We start from the raw sequence: 20,163 nt of genomic DNA on the forward strand, positions 1-20,163 counted from the left end.
TTTGGTACATACCTGTCCAGGCACTTGCAGCAACTAGATAGTCCATAGAGATTCCTTACAAAAACAATAGTGGGCCTAAGACACATGACTACATTGACCACCTCAAAGCTCTATCACCCTATTTGATCTCATACAGAGTACTAAGAGGAAACCTATGCCTGGCTTATAATTCATCCACAGACCCAGCACTATTGGACCTAATGCAAGTCTAGTATTATTAAAAATACTTAGTCCAGAGACCACAGTCTCTTCTGCAAAATAAACAGAATGGTATGGGGGTATATATATATATATATATATGTATATATATATATATATATATATATATATATATATATATATATATATAAAGCAAAGCCATTGCATGACCCTATTTAAGTGTAATTTGGACCAGTGGATGGAAAATAGGAAATTTACCTAAGGACTGACCCTATCTTCCTAATGGACAGAAGCAGTTTTTAAATGCCCTACCTTACAGTAGGGATGCCTAATGCACTGAAGGTGTACTCCAAACAAAATAATCCACTACAAAGGAGAAGCATTTAAATGTAGCTATAGCACGGGTAATCAAACACCTACAGGATAACACGGTTAGCTGACAAACAGTAAGCATGGCTAGGCTTACAATGTCCCATCAAGAACATTAGTCTAGTACTCACCAAAGAAACTATGAACTCATGAACCATTTGAAATGTTCACATTACAAAATACAATGCTGGTTTCAAACAACCAATCATACTTTAATAAACACTCCAGGCATTAGTGGAAGTATCTTTTACTGGCATTTTGTCCTGCAAACTCTTCAGAATGTGTGTGTGTGCGTGTGTGTGTGTGTGTGTGTGTGTGTGTGTGTGTGTGTGCGTGTGTGTGTTTGTGTGCATGTGTGTGTGTTGCTGGTATGTGTGTTAATGTGTGTGGGTGTCCATGGGATCACAGTTACGTATGTGTGTGTGTGTGTGTGTGTGTGTGTGTGTGTGTGTGTGTGTGTGTGTGTGTGTGTGTGTGTGTGTGTGTGTGTGTGTGTGTGTGTGTGTGTGTGTGTGTGTGTGTGTGTGTGTGTGTTTGTGTGTGAGTGTATGTTCATGAGGTGCGCATGTGTATGTGTGTGTAAAAATTTACTTGTTTCCTCATTTTCTGGATATTTGGTATAAAGGGCACATTATTTGCTAATCATAATTCATGTAGAAATCAAACTACAACATTTATCTGCATCAGAAGCATAGCTAAAGTAGGGCACATTTAGCATATGGACATAGGAATAGCAAGCAGGAGAAAAAGGGAAGTGCTTTTCAGTGAACTAGTTGCACCTTCCCTTCCTCTGCCTTCACTCACAAGATGACAGTATTCATAATGGAAGACATGGCTAATCAATACATCAACTGACTTTAACTGATTGTAATGGAATCTTAATGCGACATCAATCTTGTCTGTTTTGAAAAAAAACTGCCGCCAAATTACACCAATCTGGCCTGTGTATGTGACTCTAGGGAACTATACAGCAGCAGGGAAATAATTTATCATGATGGGCCAGAAAGTGCATAACTTACGGTTTTTAGCCTGCGGGCTTCTAGATCTCCACTCAAAGTGCGGTGGTACTTTGGTGTGTAAGCAGATAGTTATAGGGAGAAAGATTAACTGCTTCTGCGTTCTAAAGGAACACGTTCCTAAGAAGAGCATCCAATATTTCCTTTGAAAAAAGAATGTCATCACTACTGAAAGAGGATTTAGAGAAAAAGCTGTTTAAATTGGAAGGACACAAATTGTATGAGTTCATTGAAATAGAATATTCAGGAAAGGAAAGACACTATCTTTGTGTATCAGGTAAGTGGATTTTAAATCATACTACCAGAAAGTAGTTGTATTTTAAGGCACATTTCTGAAAAGCATTATATTGAAATTTCCCCAATAGTAAGTAGTTAATCAAAATGCATCAAGGAAGCCAGCTGCAAGTTGCATTATTAAACATAATTGCAAAAAAAAAATGCAATAATGGGAAATACGCCAACAGCTTTAATATTTAGAAGCTGCATATCTGGTGTTTGGACATTTCTCATTTGGCCTTTATTTTAGCAAAGCTCAGCATGTCGCACTAATATAAAAATTATTTTGTTTCTACGCTGGATGGAATGGAATAAAATAAAATGTTTTGCAGAGTAGCTATGATTTTTTTTGTTTCTCATCCATGCACAGCATACTACGTAGCTTTGTTGTAAAGACGTGTGTGTAATTGTTTGTTATTCCAATGGGATAGTAACAGTGGAATCAGAACAGTCATGAGAATGTAAGTAAGGGTTTTAATCAAGTAAAAAGTCAGCGGTCGAATGTATTGTATTCTGCCAGATTGATTGAATTATGACAAAATATCATAAATCAGTTGTGTGCCAAAGGCAACATTTTTGGCTATGTTTATGTTTTAATTATAGTACTTTCTAACTCTACATCCACAAAAAAGTACAAAGGACAATTGCAGCTGTCACTAGAAGATGACTGCCACAAAAAGATGAGATAAGAAAGATGTTGAAAGCAGCAGATATAAAAATGAACACAAACACATGCAACAGAATATCGGTTGGAAGTGAATAATATGGCAGAATCAAAATCATGAAATAAAAGAGCACTTGGTCACATTAAATGGTATGCACTATAAGCAAAAAAAGCACTCTAGGCCAGCACCAGAGAAATATAAATTACTGTAAAATGCAAATAAAAAGAGTTATACATTTCAGTCCTAGTACTTACATACACTGTTTATTTATAAACCCGTTTCCTGAACACTTACATTTTACAAAATAAATAAATAAATGAACATGACACTGTTTGTGTGTGTTGTTAAAGTTAGCAACACCACTTTAAAAATGGTCAGGAAAATGATACATTTTTCACTCCATACTTTTGAAGCAATTCCAACATTTGTAGGCTAGTTAACATAACATTGTAATGTACATCTGGCAACAGTAACCCTAACTTTGAAAATGGCATCCAGTTCCTTTATTTTTTACCTTCTACAGTACTACTCCTGTAATATATGGTTCAGAATATGGTTATAAATGTGATTGCACTGTTCTGTAACTACTACTACAAAGTGCATTCTACGAATTATCTGATTACGGTAATAAATCAACAGCACTAATCTTAAGGGCTATATATTTCTGATCATCTAACAGTTAGACACTATAGAAAATCACCAAATAATATGCCTTTTTTATGACAGAAGTATTACATTCATACTGTGCCAACTACTGAGCCTTGTCATTTATTTCTTACTGAGTGTCAGTGTCAGTGGTGCGACAGGTAGCACACTCGTCTTTGGTGCAACAGATAGCAAGCTCACCTTGGTGCAACAGATAGCAAGCACACCTTTGGTGCAACAGGTAGCACACTTGCCTTTGGTGCAACTGGTAGCACATTCGCCTTTGGTGTGACAGCACACTTGCCTTTGGTACAACAGGTAGCACACTCGCCTTTGGTGCAACAGATAGAAAGAACACTTGCCTTTGGTACAACAGATAGGGTACTCGCCTTTGGTACAACAGGTAGAACACTCTCCTTTGGTGCAACAGACAGCACACTTGCCTTTGGTAAAGCAGACAGCACATTCGCCTTTGGTGCAATGGGTAGCAAACTCGCCTTTGGTACAACAGATAGCACACTTGCCTTTGGTACAAAAGATAGCATACTCGCTTTTGGTAAGACAGTTGCCGTTGGTGCAGAAATCTCAGTTCTATTCTCACATCAAGTAGATTACTGAAATTGCAGGCCAGCATAAGGGGGTGCTGCACTCCTGAATTTGTCCTTTTTCAGCTGAGATATTAAACTGAGGTCCCATCTTCTTGAGATGGTGGTAGTTCATGTGGATGACATCTATATAAAAGAGTAGGGGAGGTTCCCCAATGCCTTGGCCAAAATTTCCCTACTAATAGAAATGATACCTCAGGTCTTCCCTGAAAAAAGGGTACTAGACTAGTGGGACTAACCTGGGTAACACTAAATAAATAAAATAAATCAAATTAATTTAGCCTTAGGTTTGATTCTCTCTCATTACACTTGCAAGAGCAAAACTACAAGCAAGTCGCTTAACTAGGCAGTGCTTCCTGGTTACCTGTACCTAGCAGGTTAATCTAGTTAAATGAATAGGATGACATGAATAAATAATAAATGCTGTGTCAGTATAGTGAGTGAGCTGTACCACAAAAATAAACAGGTAGTCATTTTCTTGAACTAAAAATATTAATTGAAAATAAAATACCTTCAAACACATTGCTAATACTGCAATTCTTACTGCACACTTTAAATGCTGTGTATAGAAGGAAAACCTGTGTACAGAAGGAAAACAGACAGGTCATGGCCTCAGATATTCTTCATTACAAGTAATGTAAATCTTATATAGCAAGCTTTTCTGTCAAAATCTACAGATAATGAAAAAACGTGTCCCTTCATGGTTGATATAAGTACTTGTAAGCAGCAGGTCATTTCTTGGTAGGGTAAAACCAAGCATTACTCTTCAGATGGGTCAGTCATGCTGGTATTCTTAGAAGACCATCTTAGCCAAAAAATAGTTACAAAATGATAAATGGTCCTTTTAGAAGGACCAGAAATATTACTGCCTCACCCTTCTATTAAGACCACCAGACTATTGCCACTTTATTATCTACCCACCTATTTTACTGTGATCATGAAAGCATATATTTGTTTTTGAACATTTCCTATATCAAGGTTCTGTTGAATGGTTACATAGTAATATGAGATAAATGTTCCAGACTCTGTTAACTGGAGATGTCTTCTACATTCTGTGAAAATAGTTGCAGTTTTACAATACTGGTTGCAAAATAACAAAGAGAGAATATGTGCTGCTTTCTTATATGTATTCAAAAATAGAAGGATTGGCAATTTAAAGTAATAAATTATGTCTACACTTCAAGAACAATATACAGTTTTCCTGTATAGATATAAACTATGATAACATAACTAATGAACGGCTGTTTGCTCATAATACATTCAACTTCTGCAGTGACACTATATTAATTTTATTTATTAGGATTTGTTTACCAGGGTTGCTCATCTGGGCATAAGCTGGGCCTTTCCAGTGGAGTCCAAGGGAGAAATGTTCCAAGTGGACAATATAGGTTCATAGCTTCATAGATTAGTACTAGGCTAACTGCACTTACGGGCCATTTTAAGCCTAGTCAACTACCCCATGTAAGAATCAAATGCTGCACCTTGTGTCTGTAAGGTAAACACCTTAACCATTATACCAACCTCCCACCCAAAACAAGGCACTGCTGGGATATGAACCCAGGATCTGCTGTTTACAAGTGCTTTAACCAACTAAGCCATGGCACCAAACAGCTACAACACCAAACAGGTGTGAAGCAGGATGCGACTATTTCACTAAGCATGTGTATAGCGTGTGCAGCTCAAATAAAGCAATAAGGCTCACCATACATTCATATATTTATACTAAGCATTGTCTGGACAGCCATTGAAAAGCTTAGCCACATTATCTTTGCAATGATAAGGAATGACTAGTGCCTGCTAGACAGATTATCAGCACTAATGACAGCCATCCAGCCATCATGGTTTGCTTTAAAGGTTTACAGAGAAGTCCTCTTTGGTGTGTAGAATTTACTAACTTCATGTCAGACTTTTACACACAAATTAAGAGTTTGAAATATGGTCCCAGTGATCCCTGTGTTTATGCTCTCAGTAATCACAAACCCCAAATCTGACTAATGACAGGGGAATCCCTATATCATCTCCTTAATTTGTACAATGTTTGTACCTCTTGTGAATTAATACTCTTTTGAACTTGACCATTTTTACATTCCAGGCTTTTATTTTTTTATAGCATCACCTTCTACTTGTGTCTTCTTCAGATCACTACCCACTCCCCTTTCTGCTCCCTTCATTTAAATTAAGAGCCATATTGCTTCTTTTCACTCACTTTTTATGTCAATCCAACAGTTCATTTTTTTTTCAAAATATTTTTCACAGAAAGCATGTGTAAATCAGAATTTTTATTCTATTTGCTGAGTAAAATGCCTTTCCCATTGATGTTTTAGGAAAACGTTTGAGTCACTATATACTTATTCACAATATCTAGACTGGTTGAGGGCATAGTATGACCTAGCAATTACTACTGAAGTCCCATGAGGCAAATAATTCTGACAAATATCTGTATTTACCATGTGACTAAAAAGAAAAACATATTTTGTATACAGCTATAGCAGTGCTATCTTTTATAGCAAAACCGGACAATATTAATGGATCCTTCTTCTGCTACCAAAGCATGCTTTAATACTAAACACCCCCACCCAGAGAAGAAAGAAAGAAAATTACTGCATAGTAAAGAAAATGCCATTTCATAAATGCAATAGCACAATAGTGATTGCTGCGTTGTGTGCTTATCAGATATTACCTCACAATCAGGCCTATAAGACATTTGTCTTTGGTTCCTGCCTCAAAAAAATCTAGGTGGACAGTAATATATGTTCATAATATGCCCTTACACTATGGATTCATTTTTTATATATATATTGCAGCACGGCTAGCCACCCAGCGGTGTAAACCTCGGCTCTAGATGATTGTCACTGTTGAAGTGACACCCCGACTCTATGTGCAAAAATGGGAAAAAGGAGTGATGGATGGATGGATGCATGGATGCATGGATGGATGGATGGATTTGTTTCAAAAATGCTTCACATACTCACAAATCCTAACGCTTAAACTTAAAATTACAATAAGCTAGGTCATTTGGTTTGTTTTGTTTTTTTCATATTGTGCTCAACAAATTTAATCTGCCAGTCTTAAACAGCCCACTTTCTACCATAAGCATGGAATGACTTTTTATATTTGCAGGCATTATTCAGATGTGACCCAGGCCACAGAGTAAAGGTGGAGGCTAAATGCAGGTTAGTACTGAATCCCACACCTTAGAGTTGTGAGGCCCTAATACTAGGAATAGACTACCATACCAGCCACTGACCATCTGTAGCTTAATATAGTTTGTCTACATAAGTCTGAGGACAATGATGGTGTTACTAAATCAAAGATCCTAATAACATGGTCATTGTAGCCATATCTGTATTCTCAGGGGTTGGAATGCACTACTGACAAACCTTTGTTTAGCATTATTTCTTTATTTATTTCTAACCAGTGAAAAGCAATGTTTCACTATAATGCACAGATCTTATTATACCTGTTGATGCACTAACAAAAGCAGTATAGATGCAGAGAATTAAGATGCAGAAGAGCATTATGGGATATCCATGGGCAAAATCATTGCATAATAAATAAGCAAAATAAGTAGGCAATTAAGAGGTATAAAATGTACAGTCTCATTAATAATTTAATAACTAAAGAAAATGAGTAAGCTTTCAGAACTGAAACTCTAAAGATGAACATGTGGTTAGAAAAGTATTTTTTTGAACTTATTTATTGAAGTGATCCTTTCATAGTTCTCCCCTGATATATTTATTTTACCTGCTAGTGTTAGCCGTCCAAGCACTGTGCTGGTTAACATGTTTTGTTATAATTATGTGATTCACTGATTAAGAGACCAACTGACTGTGAAAGATAAAGGAGGTAATGTGCTGTCTGGGTGCTCTTTGTGACTCCTGGAGCATAGCAAGGCTTCTGTTGTGAGGTCAGTGAAAGTCTGAGAGACAACTGCTATTTCTTCTTCTTCTTCTTCTTTCGGCTTTTCCCGGTTAGGGGTCGCCACAGCGGCTCACCTGTCCACTCATGATTGGCAGTGGAGTTTTACAGTGTCGAGTTGCCAGCCCGGTGCCCAACCTTCCACATTAGGCACACACACGCACACACTCACTAAGATGTACAGATAGCATGCTCATTTTCATGGATCTTAACATCTAGCACTGCATGAATGGCTGACCATAAAAAAGATTTGCATGATATCTTATTGATTCATCTGGTTCATTCTAAAAGTCATATCATTTTTAAGGCCACTAAAGATAACAGCATTATAGAAACACAATCATTGACTCCCATTTTGGTAGCCTGAGGGGTGCACATAAAGAAAGATTTAAGACACTGGGTGCCTTTGTGTTCCCACTGCATTGTACAAAGAGATAGTATACAAGTCAGAGAAGAGTAAGGTTTGTAGCCTCACTATCTCAGAGACAGATTCTAGCCCAATGTCTTTCAATGCTGGGAGTAAGATAACTTGTCATAAATGGGATGCTTTTAAGTCTCCTACAGCTACATGTCACAGCTCTTATGGCATTGATCAGTGCCTTTGCTCAGCTTAGCTCAGCATTTCTACCTGCATACTTTCTACAGATTTGTTCTGTTTACTAAATCTGCCTCCCAACAGTGTGATCATCCTGAATCCAGCTGCCAGTAAGGATGATGTTAAGTCAACAGGGAATGGTAAAGTTAAAGTAACTTTCAGATAAACTGTCCCTGGTCAGTGCTTATTTGTGTCTCATTTGCTCATCCCCTTCAGCAGCTGCTCTCTCCTCTATCAATGCGGTCAAGGTTCAGACAATGATTTAGACAATGCTTTATTTTGTCAGAAACTGTCATGCAGCTTTTCAAACTCTGTAGCTCATCTGATATCATTTTGTCACAGTCTTCTTCTTCTTTTGGCTTTTCCCGGTTAGGGGTCACCACAGCAGGTCACCTGTCCGCTCATGATTGACAGTGGAGTTTTACAGTGTCGAGTTGCCAGCCCGGCACCCAACCTTCCATGGAAGGCACACACAAACATGCACTCACGCCTAGGGCCAACAGTAAAATGAGAAAAGAGAGAGAGAAAAAAATGTAGATTCATTTTATATTGAGAATCGTGAGTTTTGAGAAAATTGTTACCTAAAAAGATGCTAGCAACAAAGCCAAATTCCACAGAAACTGCTACACATATCTGATAATGCAAAGTATCTTGGAAACGTAGACAAATTTCCATTGTGCTGCTTACATTCAAATATATGTCCAGCTTGGTGGGTTTTTTTTTTTTTTTGCAATTGAGCTTAAGTTGAAAGATTTGATATTTTAACAAATTTAACAGGCTGACTTTATTAGAAATTATTTTTATTATTATTATTATTACTCATAACAGAAATGTAAACCTCAGAATAAAAATAAAGAAATACAGAATGAAAAGACAGGGTAATGTACAGTTAAAACAAAATGTTTGAACATGTGTCCATATAAAACCCATAAAGCATTCTTTGAATAATGCTTGGGTTTCTAACTAATGGAGAAGCATTACTACTAGCTCTTACTCTACTAGCCTTCCCAACAAGTTAAATTTTCTCACTGGAATGTTTGCAGTGGTTTCTGTTGTCCACAGGAGTTTGAAAGTCAGTATTCTATAGAAATCTGTTAACTTTGGATATTAGGTTTTGGGAAAGTCTGACCACAAGACTGCAATCGAGAGTCCCATGTCCACTGCACAGAAATGAGATTCAATACCATTTCCTAGCAAATGTCACAGTCCTCTTGTATTTATATATATTTTGTGCATCAGCATCATATGGCTCTCTCTCCCATTTTAGAAATCCGGTCCGTCTTCTAATAGTTCACTCTTACAGGCTTTGCTGTACTGGATGGAGATTACTCAAACAATATAGTTTGCAGAAGTAATATCTTTATTCATCTGTTAATCAGAAACAGCCCATTAAAACCTCATGTTCCTCTTTTTAGGGGTGAGTCAAGAGTACTAGTTTAGTTAAAGTATTTGCTTACAGTCATACAGTACGTAGGTACAGCATATCATTAAATGCCACCCTGAGGTGATACCTTACCTGAAAACACTGATAACAGGACTCCAATAAAAGGAATTTACATTCATGATGAAACTCAAATGCAGTGTGTAGCACATATCACACTGAGGTAAAAAGTACTGATTTAGGCATAGAAGGGCTTACAAGGTATGAACTATGTTAGTTGTAGCTGGATTTCATCAGTTCCATTACACTGTCATGCTGTACTGCCTACATCATTTATTAATTCCCTTAAGCAAGCAGTACAGTGTACGTTAGCTACTAAAAACATAATATAATTGGTCTAGAGTTAAACCTGCATGGGAAATGGTGACAAGATCTTCCCACAGAGTCACTGAGGATTCAAGAATTAAGGGGAGCAAGGTGGTGTAGTAGCAAGCTTTCTCTGCCTCACAGCTGTAGAGTCTCCCCAGGTCACTGTGTTTTTTTGGGGGGAACTCCAGTTTCTTTCCATCTCCCAAACACACGCTGGTTAACTGGGTAAATAAAACAGTCCACGCACACACACACACACACACACACACACACACACACACACACACACACACACACACACACACACACACACACACGTGCATGTGTGTGTATGTGTGTATATGCACACATGCTGTGGTTACTGTTGCCCTTGGGATCATAATTATGATTAAAAGGGTTCATAAACCAGCCTACTTACTTGGTTAACAAAGGATAAATAAAATGAAGTCAATAAATCTGTCAAGAGAAAAAAAAAGCATAAGATTCTTCTACAGATTCTCTGGTCCATGCGTTATAAAACTAACATCTGTCATGTTGATATTAACCAGTGTTTTATTATTCTTGATGTTATTAGATGATTTTTAATGATTTATAAAACCATTTTCTTGAGTTCACTTTTGTCATCTGGTAAAGCCATAATGTTACTGGCAATGTTTTAAAAATATTAGCTAAATTTTTAACACCACAAAGACACAGATTGTCCGGTATATTACAACTGTCATTACCCTGACTGGCAAGCTATTTGTGTTTCTAGAGTACACGTGGTCAGAATGAGATGTTTGTCCATTCCCCTTCAATTTTTGATGGAGCTGAGCTGGATAGTCCTTTTTGGCATATCTGTTTCTGTTTGCTTGGTTTTCAGCTGTACATGTGGTAAAACTGAGTAAAACTGCAGGCTGGTGAATAACTAGGCAGTACTAGATTATCTAGCAATCCAAAAATTTCAAGAGAAAGCAGAAGACTAAACAATGTGTGCAGGCCTCTCTCCAGTCTGATTGTGACTAAACAACATGTGCAAGCCTCTCTCCAGTCTGATTGTGACTAAACAACATGTGCATCCCTCTCTCCAGTCTGATTGTGACTAAATAACATGTGCAGGCCTCTCTCCAGTCTGTTTGTGACTAAACAACATGTGCATGCCTCTCTCCAGTCTGATTGTGACTAAATAACATGTGCAGGCCTGTCTCCAGTCTGATTGTGACTAAACAACATGTGCATGCCTCTCTCCAGTCTGATTGTGACTAAACAACATGTGCATGCCTTTTTCCAGTCTGATTGTGACTAAATAACATGTGCAGGCCTCTCTCCAGTCTGATTGTGACTAAATAATGTGTGCAGTCCTCTCTCCAGTCTTATTGTGACTAAACAACATGTGCAGGCCTCTCTCCAGTCTGATTGTGACTAAACAACGTGTGCAGGTCTCTCTCCAGTCTGATTGTGACTAAACAATGTGTGCATGCCTCTCTCCGGTCTGTTTCTGACTAAACAATGTGCGCATGCCTCTCTCCAGTCTGATTGTGACTAAACAATGTGTGCATGCCTCTCTCTAGTCTGATTGTGGGCACTGATGCATGTAAAAGGAAGATAAACATAAAAAAGTTACAGTCCCCACTCACAGTTCAGTCATGTAATGCACAAAAGCTACATATAAATTGAGGAACTGCATAAGCTCAGCACAAGGGAACATACCAGGATAAGTTACTAAGTTAAAAGATGAATGAGTTAACAGATTTAATTTTGTTTTCTTGTGTCACATTAAAAAGGAGACCTAGTCAATACACTAGACTTAAAACTAAATGAAGGTTAATTTCAAACATTTCTATTAGGCTACTTTTTGTCAAACTGAGGAATTAACTCCTGTTTCTTTCACTCCTAACTCTCTGGATCTTTGTAGCTGCATAGATGGCTAGATTAGGGCAGAGCAGAAGCTTATGCACATTAAAATCATGATACTCTGTGCTACTGCAGTTATACACAGAGCCCAGATCAAGGAGACCTCATAGTGTTTCAGCATCAGGCACTGACCTGACCTTGCACATAAAGTCCAATATGATAACTGGCTCTAGAAATGGACACACTCCTCACCCTTTACTAAGGAGCTGTGAGCTGGGTTAAATGGGACACATATAAGATGAGCACCTGACCTGCCTTTCCTGCTACACATTCCATATCAGCCTCAGCATCTGGCTATATTAATAACAGAAAGTACATCTGTCCTGTTGCCATCCTTTGTTTAAGCAGGGAGATGGGGCAGGAGACAATGCTTCTTGTTTTCATTGAAAATCCTGAGACATGCAGCATTCTTTTAGCATTTGTTCAATGCATACCAGGTCGACCACTTTGGAGTGAGGTGGGTAGTCTCATCTTGGTGCATACTGAGCTGTACATATGTATCACTGTGTACAGACGCAAAGCTTTACACAGTGGTTGTGTCTTATTTGCATATCTGGAGGAACGACTTAACACTGGTTGCAAGTGTGTTGGCAATCATGGAATGTAGAACATCTCACTAATGCCCTTTAAACTGAGAACAAACAACCTGCTGAAAGCATGCATGTGCCAAAGCAGCCTGATAACGCAATCCTCACTGAAGAGGAGTGTACAATTTGGCAGCTGTGAGCTCAGTGCAGTTTATGGACATAAGCAGAAAACCATCAGGCCTGTCTGTATGACAGCCATAGCAAAAGATGGGAAAGGATAGTCAGGAGGTAATCCTCACTTTTTGTTTTTTCCTCAGACGAAATCACTGTCTGCACACTCTCTTACAGCATGGGCAGTGATTCACTGTTTGTTAAGAATTCTAATTCCCCACAGTTGTGTGAATAGGGCTGGGTTGGGGATTGGCATAATGGTTAAGGTATTTACCTCACAGACACAGGAACTAGGATATGATTCTTACCATTGAGGGAAATTGGCTAAGCTTAACATGGCCCATATGGTGAACCTAACCTAGTACTTACCTATGAACCTGATAGAGAGAAAAAAGACACAGAAAAATATCAAAGAAAGAGAAAATGCCATCTGCAAAGGCAAAGTTACCAAAAATAGCATTTACAAATGTTTAATTCACAACCAACATATGAAAACACATGGACAATAAACTTCACAAAGGAAAACATTCAAAACAATATTCAGTGTTGAGGACTTTGTCCCCTGTACATCCAGGACTCTATGCCATCCCCCAAATATTCTGATCAGCTTTGATGTCCCAGCACATTGTCGGAAAACGACATTTCCTCCTTCACAGCAACCACCCTGACATTCTTTACCATAGAACGGTTCTTACTATTTCTGAAGCAGTGTTTGATGTATTAAGATTATCTTCTTGTAGTATTGAGGAACTGTGGATCAGATATCTCATATAAATGCAGGTATGCAAATAACTAAAGGTGGCAGGTCTGCTACCCTACTAACTGGTACAAAGCTTTTTGTAAAAGCAAATGATGTCACTGTTTCATGCACTGCCATTCATACCACAAGCCAAATAACATACTTCCAACAAATAAAAAATGTTTTTACAAAACAGAGGGGCTTACTGCCTAACACAAACAACATTTAAAATTGCATAGTTTACATTTACTGTGTGTATATCTCCTAAGATTGTCAAACAATGTATTTCAGTAACCATCCAGTAACTGAAAGCAGACAGTAAATAAAATCCATCCATTTTCTCATCAGTGAGTTGTGCAGACAGAAAAAAAATAAAGTGTAATTAAAAGCACACCAGTTGGTTACATTTCTGGTGACCACATATCATGCACACCCTATCAGCAATCAAATGTAAATAACAACAAATGAAAACATGTGCACTCTAAATATTTTACTACAAGCTCTGAAATATTATGAAGTGCAAGTCCAGGTGCTAACCATGTGTGACCACTTTAAGTGTGGTAAAGTTTATTATACAATGACCCCCCATTAATATTCCAAAACGTGCATGCTGATTGGCCAGCGTGCCCATTGTAAATCCCACAATATACCAATGGAAAAAAGGTCCAGTCGCCAGGACTTTTTTCCATTGGTATAAAGTCCTCAAAATATATATTTTTTAAACAAATAAAAAAAAAAAAAAAAAAAAGAAAAAAGTGAGCAACAGAGACTTTCTTTTCTCCGTTGCTTCCATTTCAAAGCATTGATGTACTGGGTATGCGTGGGGCACAAGTCCCATGCGTATGCTCAGTACATCAAAACAAGAAAGCAGTGTACCACAACCAGTGGAAGAACAGTAATGCGCCGTTATACAAAGACATTATTTAAGAAAAGTAAGTATTTGTTTTCTTAAATAATGCCATTGTATAATAGCAATAACCCACTCTGTGGTTATGGTATATTGAAATTTACCCACGGTTGACTTTATTTAATCAGTCGAGCTTCGACTTCGTGATTAAACCACACCAATCTTGGGTAAATCTCCAATATACCACACCACGTCGTCGGTTATTGCTTTATTATTTCATGTTTCTGGAATGTCCTGTTCTACTTATAACATCATTTGAATTTCTTTCAAACATAAAACAATTGTAAAAAATCAAATCTAGATATTTAAAAAACATCTTTGGTAAAATAAATATTCCTTGTGCTTACTAGGTCATAATACATTGTGCTTTTTGGAATTGTACACCAACTTTCAGAATGTTGCCCACACCCACTGCTGACAGCACTTGGTTTCTACGCTGCATAACTTGTCAATTAATATCAAAGAATCCTGAATAAGAGGCTTAGCAAAAAAAAAAAATTGGTCAAAGTGAAATTATGCGACTTCCTTATAAGGTGCTCTAATATGAGATGGACAAGGTTGCAACTCTTCAGTCACAGATGGACAAGTTATAACTAACTGATTGCTTTTTTCCCTGAAGAAATCATTGTCAGTACGGTTTCTGTTATAACATGGGCACTTTTTTTTTTAATCATTCTCATTTCCCCACTGTTATGCGAATGTGGAGTGTGTGTGTGTGTGTGTGTGTGTGTGTGTGTGTGTGTGTGTGTGTGTGTGTGTGTGTGTGTGTGTGTCTCTCTGTCTGTCTATTTATATTTATATGGATACAGATATGTATCAGTATCAGTGGCGCAACAGGTAGCATACTTACCTTTGGTCTAGAAGGCTGCAGGTTCTAGTTTAACTCCAGAAAGATTGATTGCTGACACTGCAGTGCAGCATAAAGGCATGCTGCATTCCTGAGTGTGTCATCCTTCAGATGAGATGTTAAACCAGTTCCTCATATCTTTCAGTATATGGTACCTTAGGTGGATGTAAAAGATCCCATGGCACTTATTGAAAAGACTAGGGGACATTTCCCAATACCCTGGACAAATTTCCCTGGGTCTATATTAGTTCATTGAAATAAATATTTGTTGAATACACATTCATCCACAGCTAAACACCGAAATTCATTACGCGAAGCATGGAGTTTTTCCCAGGGTTAAGAACCACTGGGCCATCAGCATAACTTTGCCCTTTTTCCCACCGTAGTGTGATCTTGAATTTGGTATATATAGTTAGGGGGGGGGCACAGCCCCCACTTGGGTGGGTTTGATTTAGGGCACTATGTGTTCCAGAGTTCTAGCAGATGAGTATTTCCTAACCCTGGGAAAAATTCCATGCTTCACTGCAATGAATGTTGCTTTTTAGTCTTCATTGAATACGTAGTCGATGAATATGTATTTTGATGAATTAATATAGACTCATTTCCCCTTTTAGTATAAATATGACTTTGGGTCTCCCTTAAAAACAGTCTACTAGCTTAGTGGGACAAACCCAGTGAACAAAGGATAAATAAATAAAGATAGATAGATAGATAGATAGATAGATAGATAGATAGATAGATAGATAGATAGATAGAAGGATGGATGGATAGATAGATAGATAGATAGATAGATAGATAGATAGATAGATAGATAGATAGATAGATAGATAGATAGATAGATAGACAGACTGACCCCTATAAGAAATGCTTATTTGATTTTTTTTTTCACCATGTGAAAATCCCAACAGTTGCATTCATCTGAGTGGAGATTCAACTTGTAATTACTCAAGGAGATGTAGTAGAAAAATTCTAGAAATTAAAACATTTAAGTTATTTAAGTTAATAAAATAAAATCATGACAAATATGCTGGGGCTTTGTAACTACATGTCATTTTACAAAATAAATATATTAGTTTTAAGAAGTATACATTGTGGCATACATAGTGCCTTCATGGTTTCACCTTTGATGCCAGTGAAGCACAATGCATAGTATTTTATAGAAGTACTCATTTTGATTTTTGTTGCCATGATGAATACATACACTACCAATATGCTCCCTTGCAACATACAGAATGATTGTATTGAAAGTACAGAATTTTATAATATATGGTGTTGATTATATTGATTTCTGTATCATTTATCCCATCCTGCTTCCTGTGCTGATGGAAGAAGACCGTGTTTTCCAAGCCTCTAATTAGTGTTTCATTTGTTTGAAAAAGAGTGAATTTAAATAACTCCAATTAAAAGATATAATCACAGTGAGAGAACACTTCTGCTTTTCTTTTCTGAGAATGAGGTTTATGCATTTCACAAGAAATGCTTATATGACTCATATACAAAAGTATTTATTTGTCTAAGGAACATATATAGACAGTGTCAACTACTACTGCTGTGAAAATAGTAAGTGCTATAGCAACAACATTAAACAAAATAAACCAGTTATTCTCCTGATCCCTCAGCAGCAAGCCTTCCAGGGAGAATAAATTGCACAATAAACTAAGTCTAAACAAATGAATAATTAACTTCAAATTAATCAAAACATACTAATAAAACCATTATGCCTTAGAATTAAGAAATTCCCCCAAATACATTCTTCACTGAGTCCTAATGGAACCAATGCACTGAATTATAAAACAAGCTTTCTTTCTAAAGCAGTTGCTGATTTAATGTTCATCTATGTCAAGCATACATATTTATTTGTTCTAAAATAGTTGCCTTAAATCCACTAAATGAATTGTTGTTACATTGTAAAAAGCATCATTGGACTAACGGGAACATTCGTTTCTTCTGCTGCTAATATGTTCCTGCAGCCTTGTTTTGAAAATTCTGTTGGTTTCACCTAAATAAAACATTCTGCATGAACATTAAATTGCTTACCCTATTTGCACTGCAATCATATTTGTCAACAGCAATTAATTTTATCAAAAATGTCACTATATATTGAAAAAACATTACAACTAACACTGATGTTTTTCCCATGAAGCAAATTGTTCCTAGATAAATCTACTAAATGTAAATCAAAGTTACTCCTACTCTGCATATCCTCTAAACTTCTACAACAGTAAATAGATACCGGAGGACTAGAATACACCAAAACTCACATAACGGAATCTGATTTAAGTACAGGATAGCATGAATTAACAGCAAGCACAATATCATCTGTCAAAAATGGAGATATGTCTTTGTCATGTACAGATACATGATATCACCCTTCTTTTCAGATCCTGTAGTAGCACATACTTTTCACAACTTTCTCTAAATAATCATGAGGTCTGTTCTACACCCTGTGGGGTGAATATCTAAGAGCTGATACACACAAAACAGGGCTAACTGATTATTGATAACATACGAAGAAAGGATCTTAAGACATTACTAAAAAAGCATCTATGCATTCCTAGTATATTCATTTACATATGTAGAAAAGGATGATAACCAGGGCATTGTATTCATACTTATTTCTGACCACTGGCAGCAGGCATATTACTGATCTGATTTGAAAGGATGATGGAATAAATGGTTGACAGAACAGGGGTAATTTTGTTACAGGGTTAGTGATAATGGTTGAAGTGTAAGCTGCTGATGACCATATGGCACAATTTGGGGCTGAACTGCAGGAAGAATAGGTTCATAGATTCATAGGTTCATAGGTTGGTACTAGGCTATCGGCCCTAGGGCCTATGCAAGCCTAGCCATAACAATTCCCTGGATATTTCTTCCCACAATATTTACTTTTCTGGGCCCCTGTCTAGCAGGCCAACTGACATGATACCCGGGGTGAATTTCCTATCTCCCATCCAATCATCAAGGTTCCTTTTGAAGAGGGCCAATGAGGTGCTCTGCCTGACATGTATGGGCAGTTTATTCCAGAGTATGGGGAGTCTCTGGGTCAGGAACCTATCCCTCCAGCATGTTTTGTTCATTGTGATGACAAGGTTTAGATCTCTGGAGTGTGTGGCTCTGAGGGATTGGGATTTCTTTAAGTGGAGCATGTCCAACAGCACAGGGTTTGGCATGGCCTTGTATGTTAAGCAGAGATCGCCTCTGAGTAGACGATATATCTATATATAGATGTATAGCTGGAGTTTTTTTAGTCGGTCAGCATATGGCATCTGCTTTAGGCCTGTGATTCTTTTAGTGAGGTATTTCTGTGGCCTTTCCAGCTGTTGCAGATGTCTTGTGAGGTACATACCAAACGGGGCATTATACAATTAATGGGTCTAATGAGGGATGAGTACAGTGGGACAATGACCTCCTTTTCTTCTGGATCAAAAGCCCTTAGTGATGAGGTGTGCCACATAGAAGGATTTCCTGACTGTTGTGGCGATGTGGTTATCGAAGGTGAGATCACTGTCCACCTGTGTCCCTAAGTCTCTCATCACACTTTTGATGTTTAGCGTCCTGCCACCTATGTGGTAATTCATGGGTACATGTTTTTTTCCAAAGGGGATAACTATACATTTCTTGGCATTAAGCTTGAGCCCATGGCTCTGGCACCAGGCATCTGTTTCTGTAAGGCCTTTTTGTAGAATATCCACATCATTTGGGGATTCAATAATGGCTCCCAGTTTGCAGTCATCTGCAAACTTTGTTAGCCAGAGTCCCTTAGTGTTGGCCTCTACTTCAGAGAAGTAGATGCCAAACAAGAGTGGTCCCAGGACTGAACCCTGAGGTACTCCACTGGTCACTTGTCTGGAGCTGGATTTGGAGTCGGCTACTTTTACAGTCTGGGTTCTGTCAGTAAGCCAGTTGGCAACCCATCGAGTGACGTAGGGATTTATGCCCAGCTTAGTAAGTTTATCTATGATTCCAGAGTGGGGGATGGTGTCCTTTATTAGTAGCCTCCTGTTTCACAGGCTGATCAGGTAGGCTTTACCACTGGATTTAATCTTTAAAACTAGTGAACAAGCTATGGTGGGGCTAGACTGAAGACTGTAATTTACATGTGAAGAGGGTAGGATGTGAAGGCAGCATTAAAAAGAATAATGAAGGAAGTGGCATAAGACAATGAAATAGACAGGGATGTGGAATGACAGGATGGGATTGTGGCCACAATTCAAGTTAATGAAGGCAGAAGAACAGAAAAGAAAGAAGGCAACTTAAGTGATAGTTTGTGTCAAATACTATGCGGCATATAAAAGAAGATATAGGCACGTGAAATGTCGGGAGGAGAGCTTAGGCAGATGGAAATGACAGGAAAAGTGGAGATACAGGACAAAACCATGCCATTAATGGAAGCAGAAATTTGTACAGGAAGGACTACTGGTAGGTGGAAGAAAAATCTGTGGTGATTCTGAAAGGAGTGGAGTCAACAGATAGAGGTAGTTAAAGACTAATGTCACTGATGAATGTAGATAGCAAAATAATGGCTAAAATATTAGCAGAGAGCTTGGATGAGGTAATGGCCTACGTCATTCAGGAGGGCCGTAATGGATTCATAAAGAAGAAACAGGCAGATGATAGTTGTTGAGTTCTTGTAGATTTTACACAATGAGAAGGGAGGAAAAGGTAGGGGTACTTTTAATCCTTCAGAAAGAATTTGATGCAGTTATCTGAGATTCCCACTGGAATGTGCTAAGAATGAGTACTGGGGGCGAGGGGAGGGCAGGTAAATGTCTTGGATAAAGGCAATGCACAAATCCGTGGTTTAGAGGTTATAATGAATGGGGTGTAAGAAGGGGCAAGAACAGAAAGAAGCACAAGGTAGGTTGCCTGCTGTCCTCTGATCTGGTTAAATTAGTCATTGAGGAATTAATGAGAGACATAAGGCTAAAACAGGAGACATTTGTGGAAAAAGATGGGGTAATTTCAAAAATGTTAATGTACATAGAAGACTGCCGGCTGTTATCCAGAGATGTGGAGGAAACCTTAAAAAGAATACAACAGGTTTTTGACAGATAAAAGTGAGAGACAAAAGTTAAGTA

At 37.9% G+C, this 20,163-nt stretch overlaps 1 protein-coding gene across 1 annotated transcript in view; it reads left to right on the forward strand.

The window, feature by feature from the left end:
• Window positions 1–1,350: 1,350 nt before the first annotated feature.
• EXOC1L (exocyst complex component 1 like) overlaps window positions 1,351–20,163 on the forward strand; it is a 373,629-nt gene continuing 354,816 nt past the window's right edge. The window contains exon 1 of the mRNA XM_044063389.1: window positions 1,351–1,821. Coding sequence (XP_043919324.1) covers window positions 1,701–1,821 — 121 coding nt within the window. The 5' untranslated portion in view covers window positions 1,351–1,700. The remainder of the gene's footprint in view (window positions 1,822–20,163) is intronic.

Source organism: Protopterus annectens, chromosome 2.part1, assembly GCF_019279795.1.
Source record: "Protopterus annectens isolate FY-2018-M chromosome 2.part1, PAN1.0, whole genome shotgun sequence".
NCBI classification, from domain to species: Eukaryota; Metazoa; Chordata; order Ceratodontiformes; family Protopteridae; genus Protopterus; species Protopterus annectens.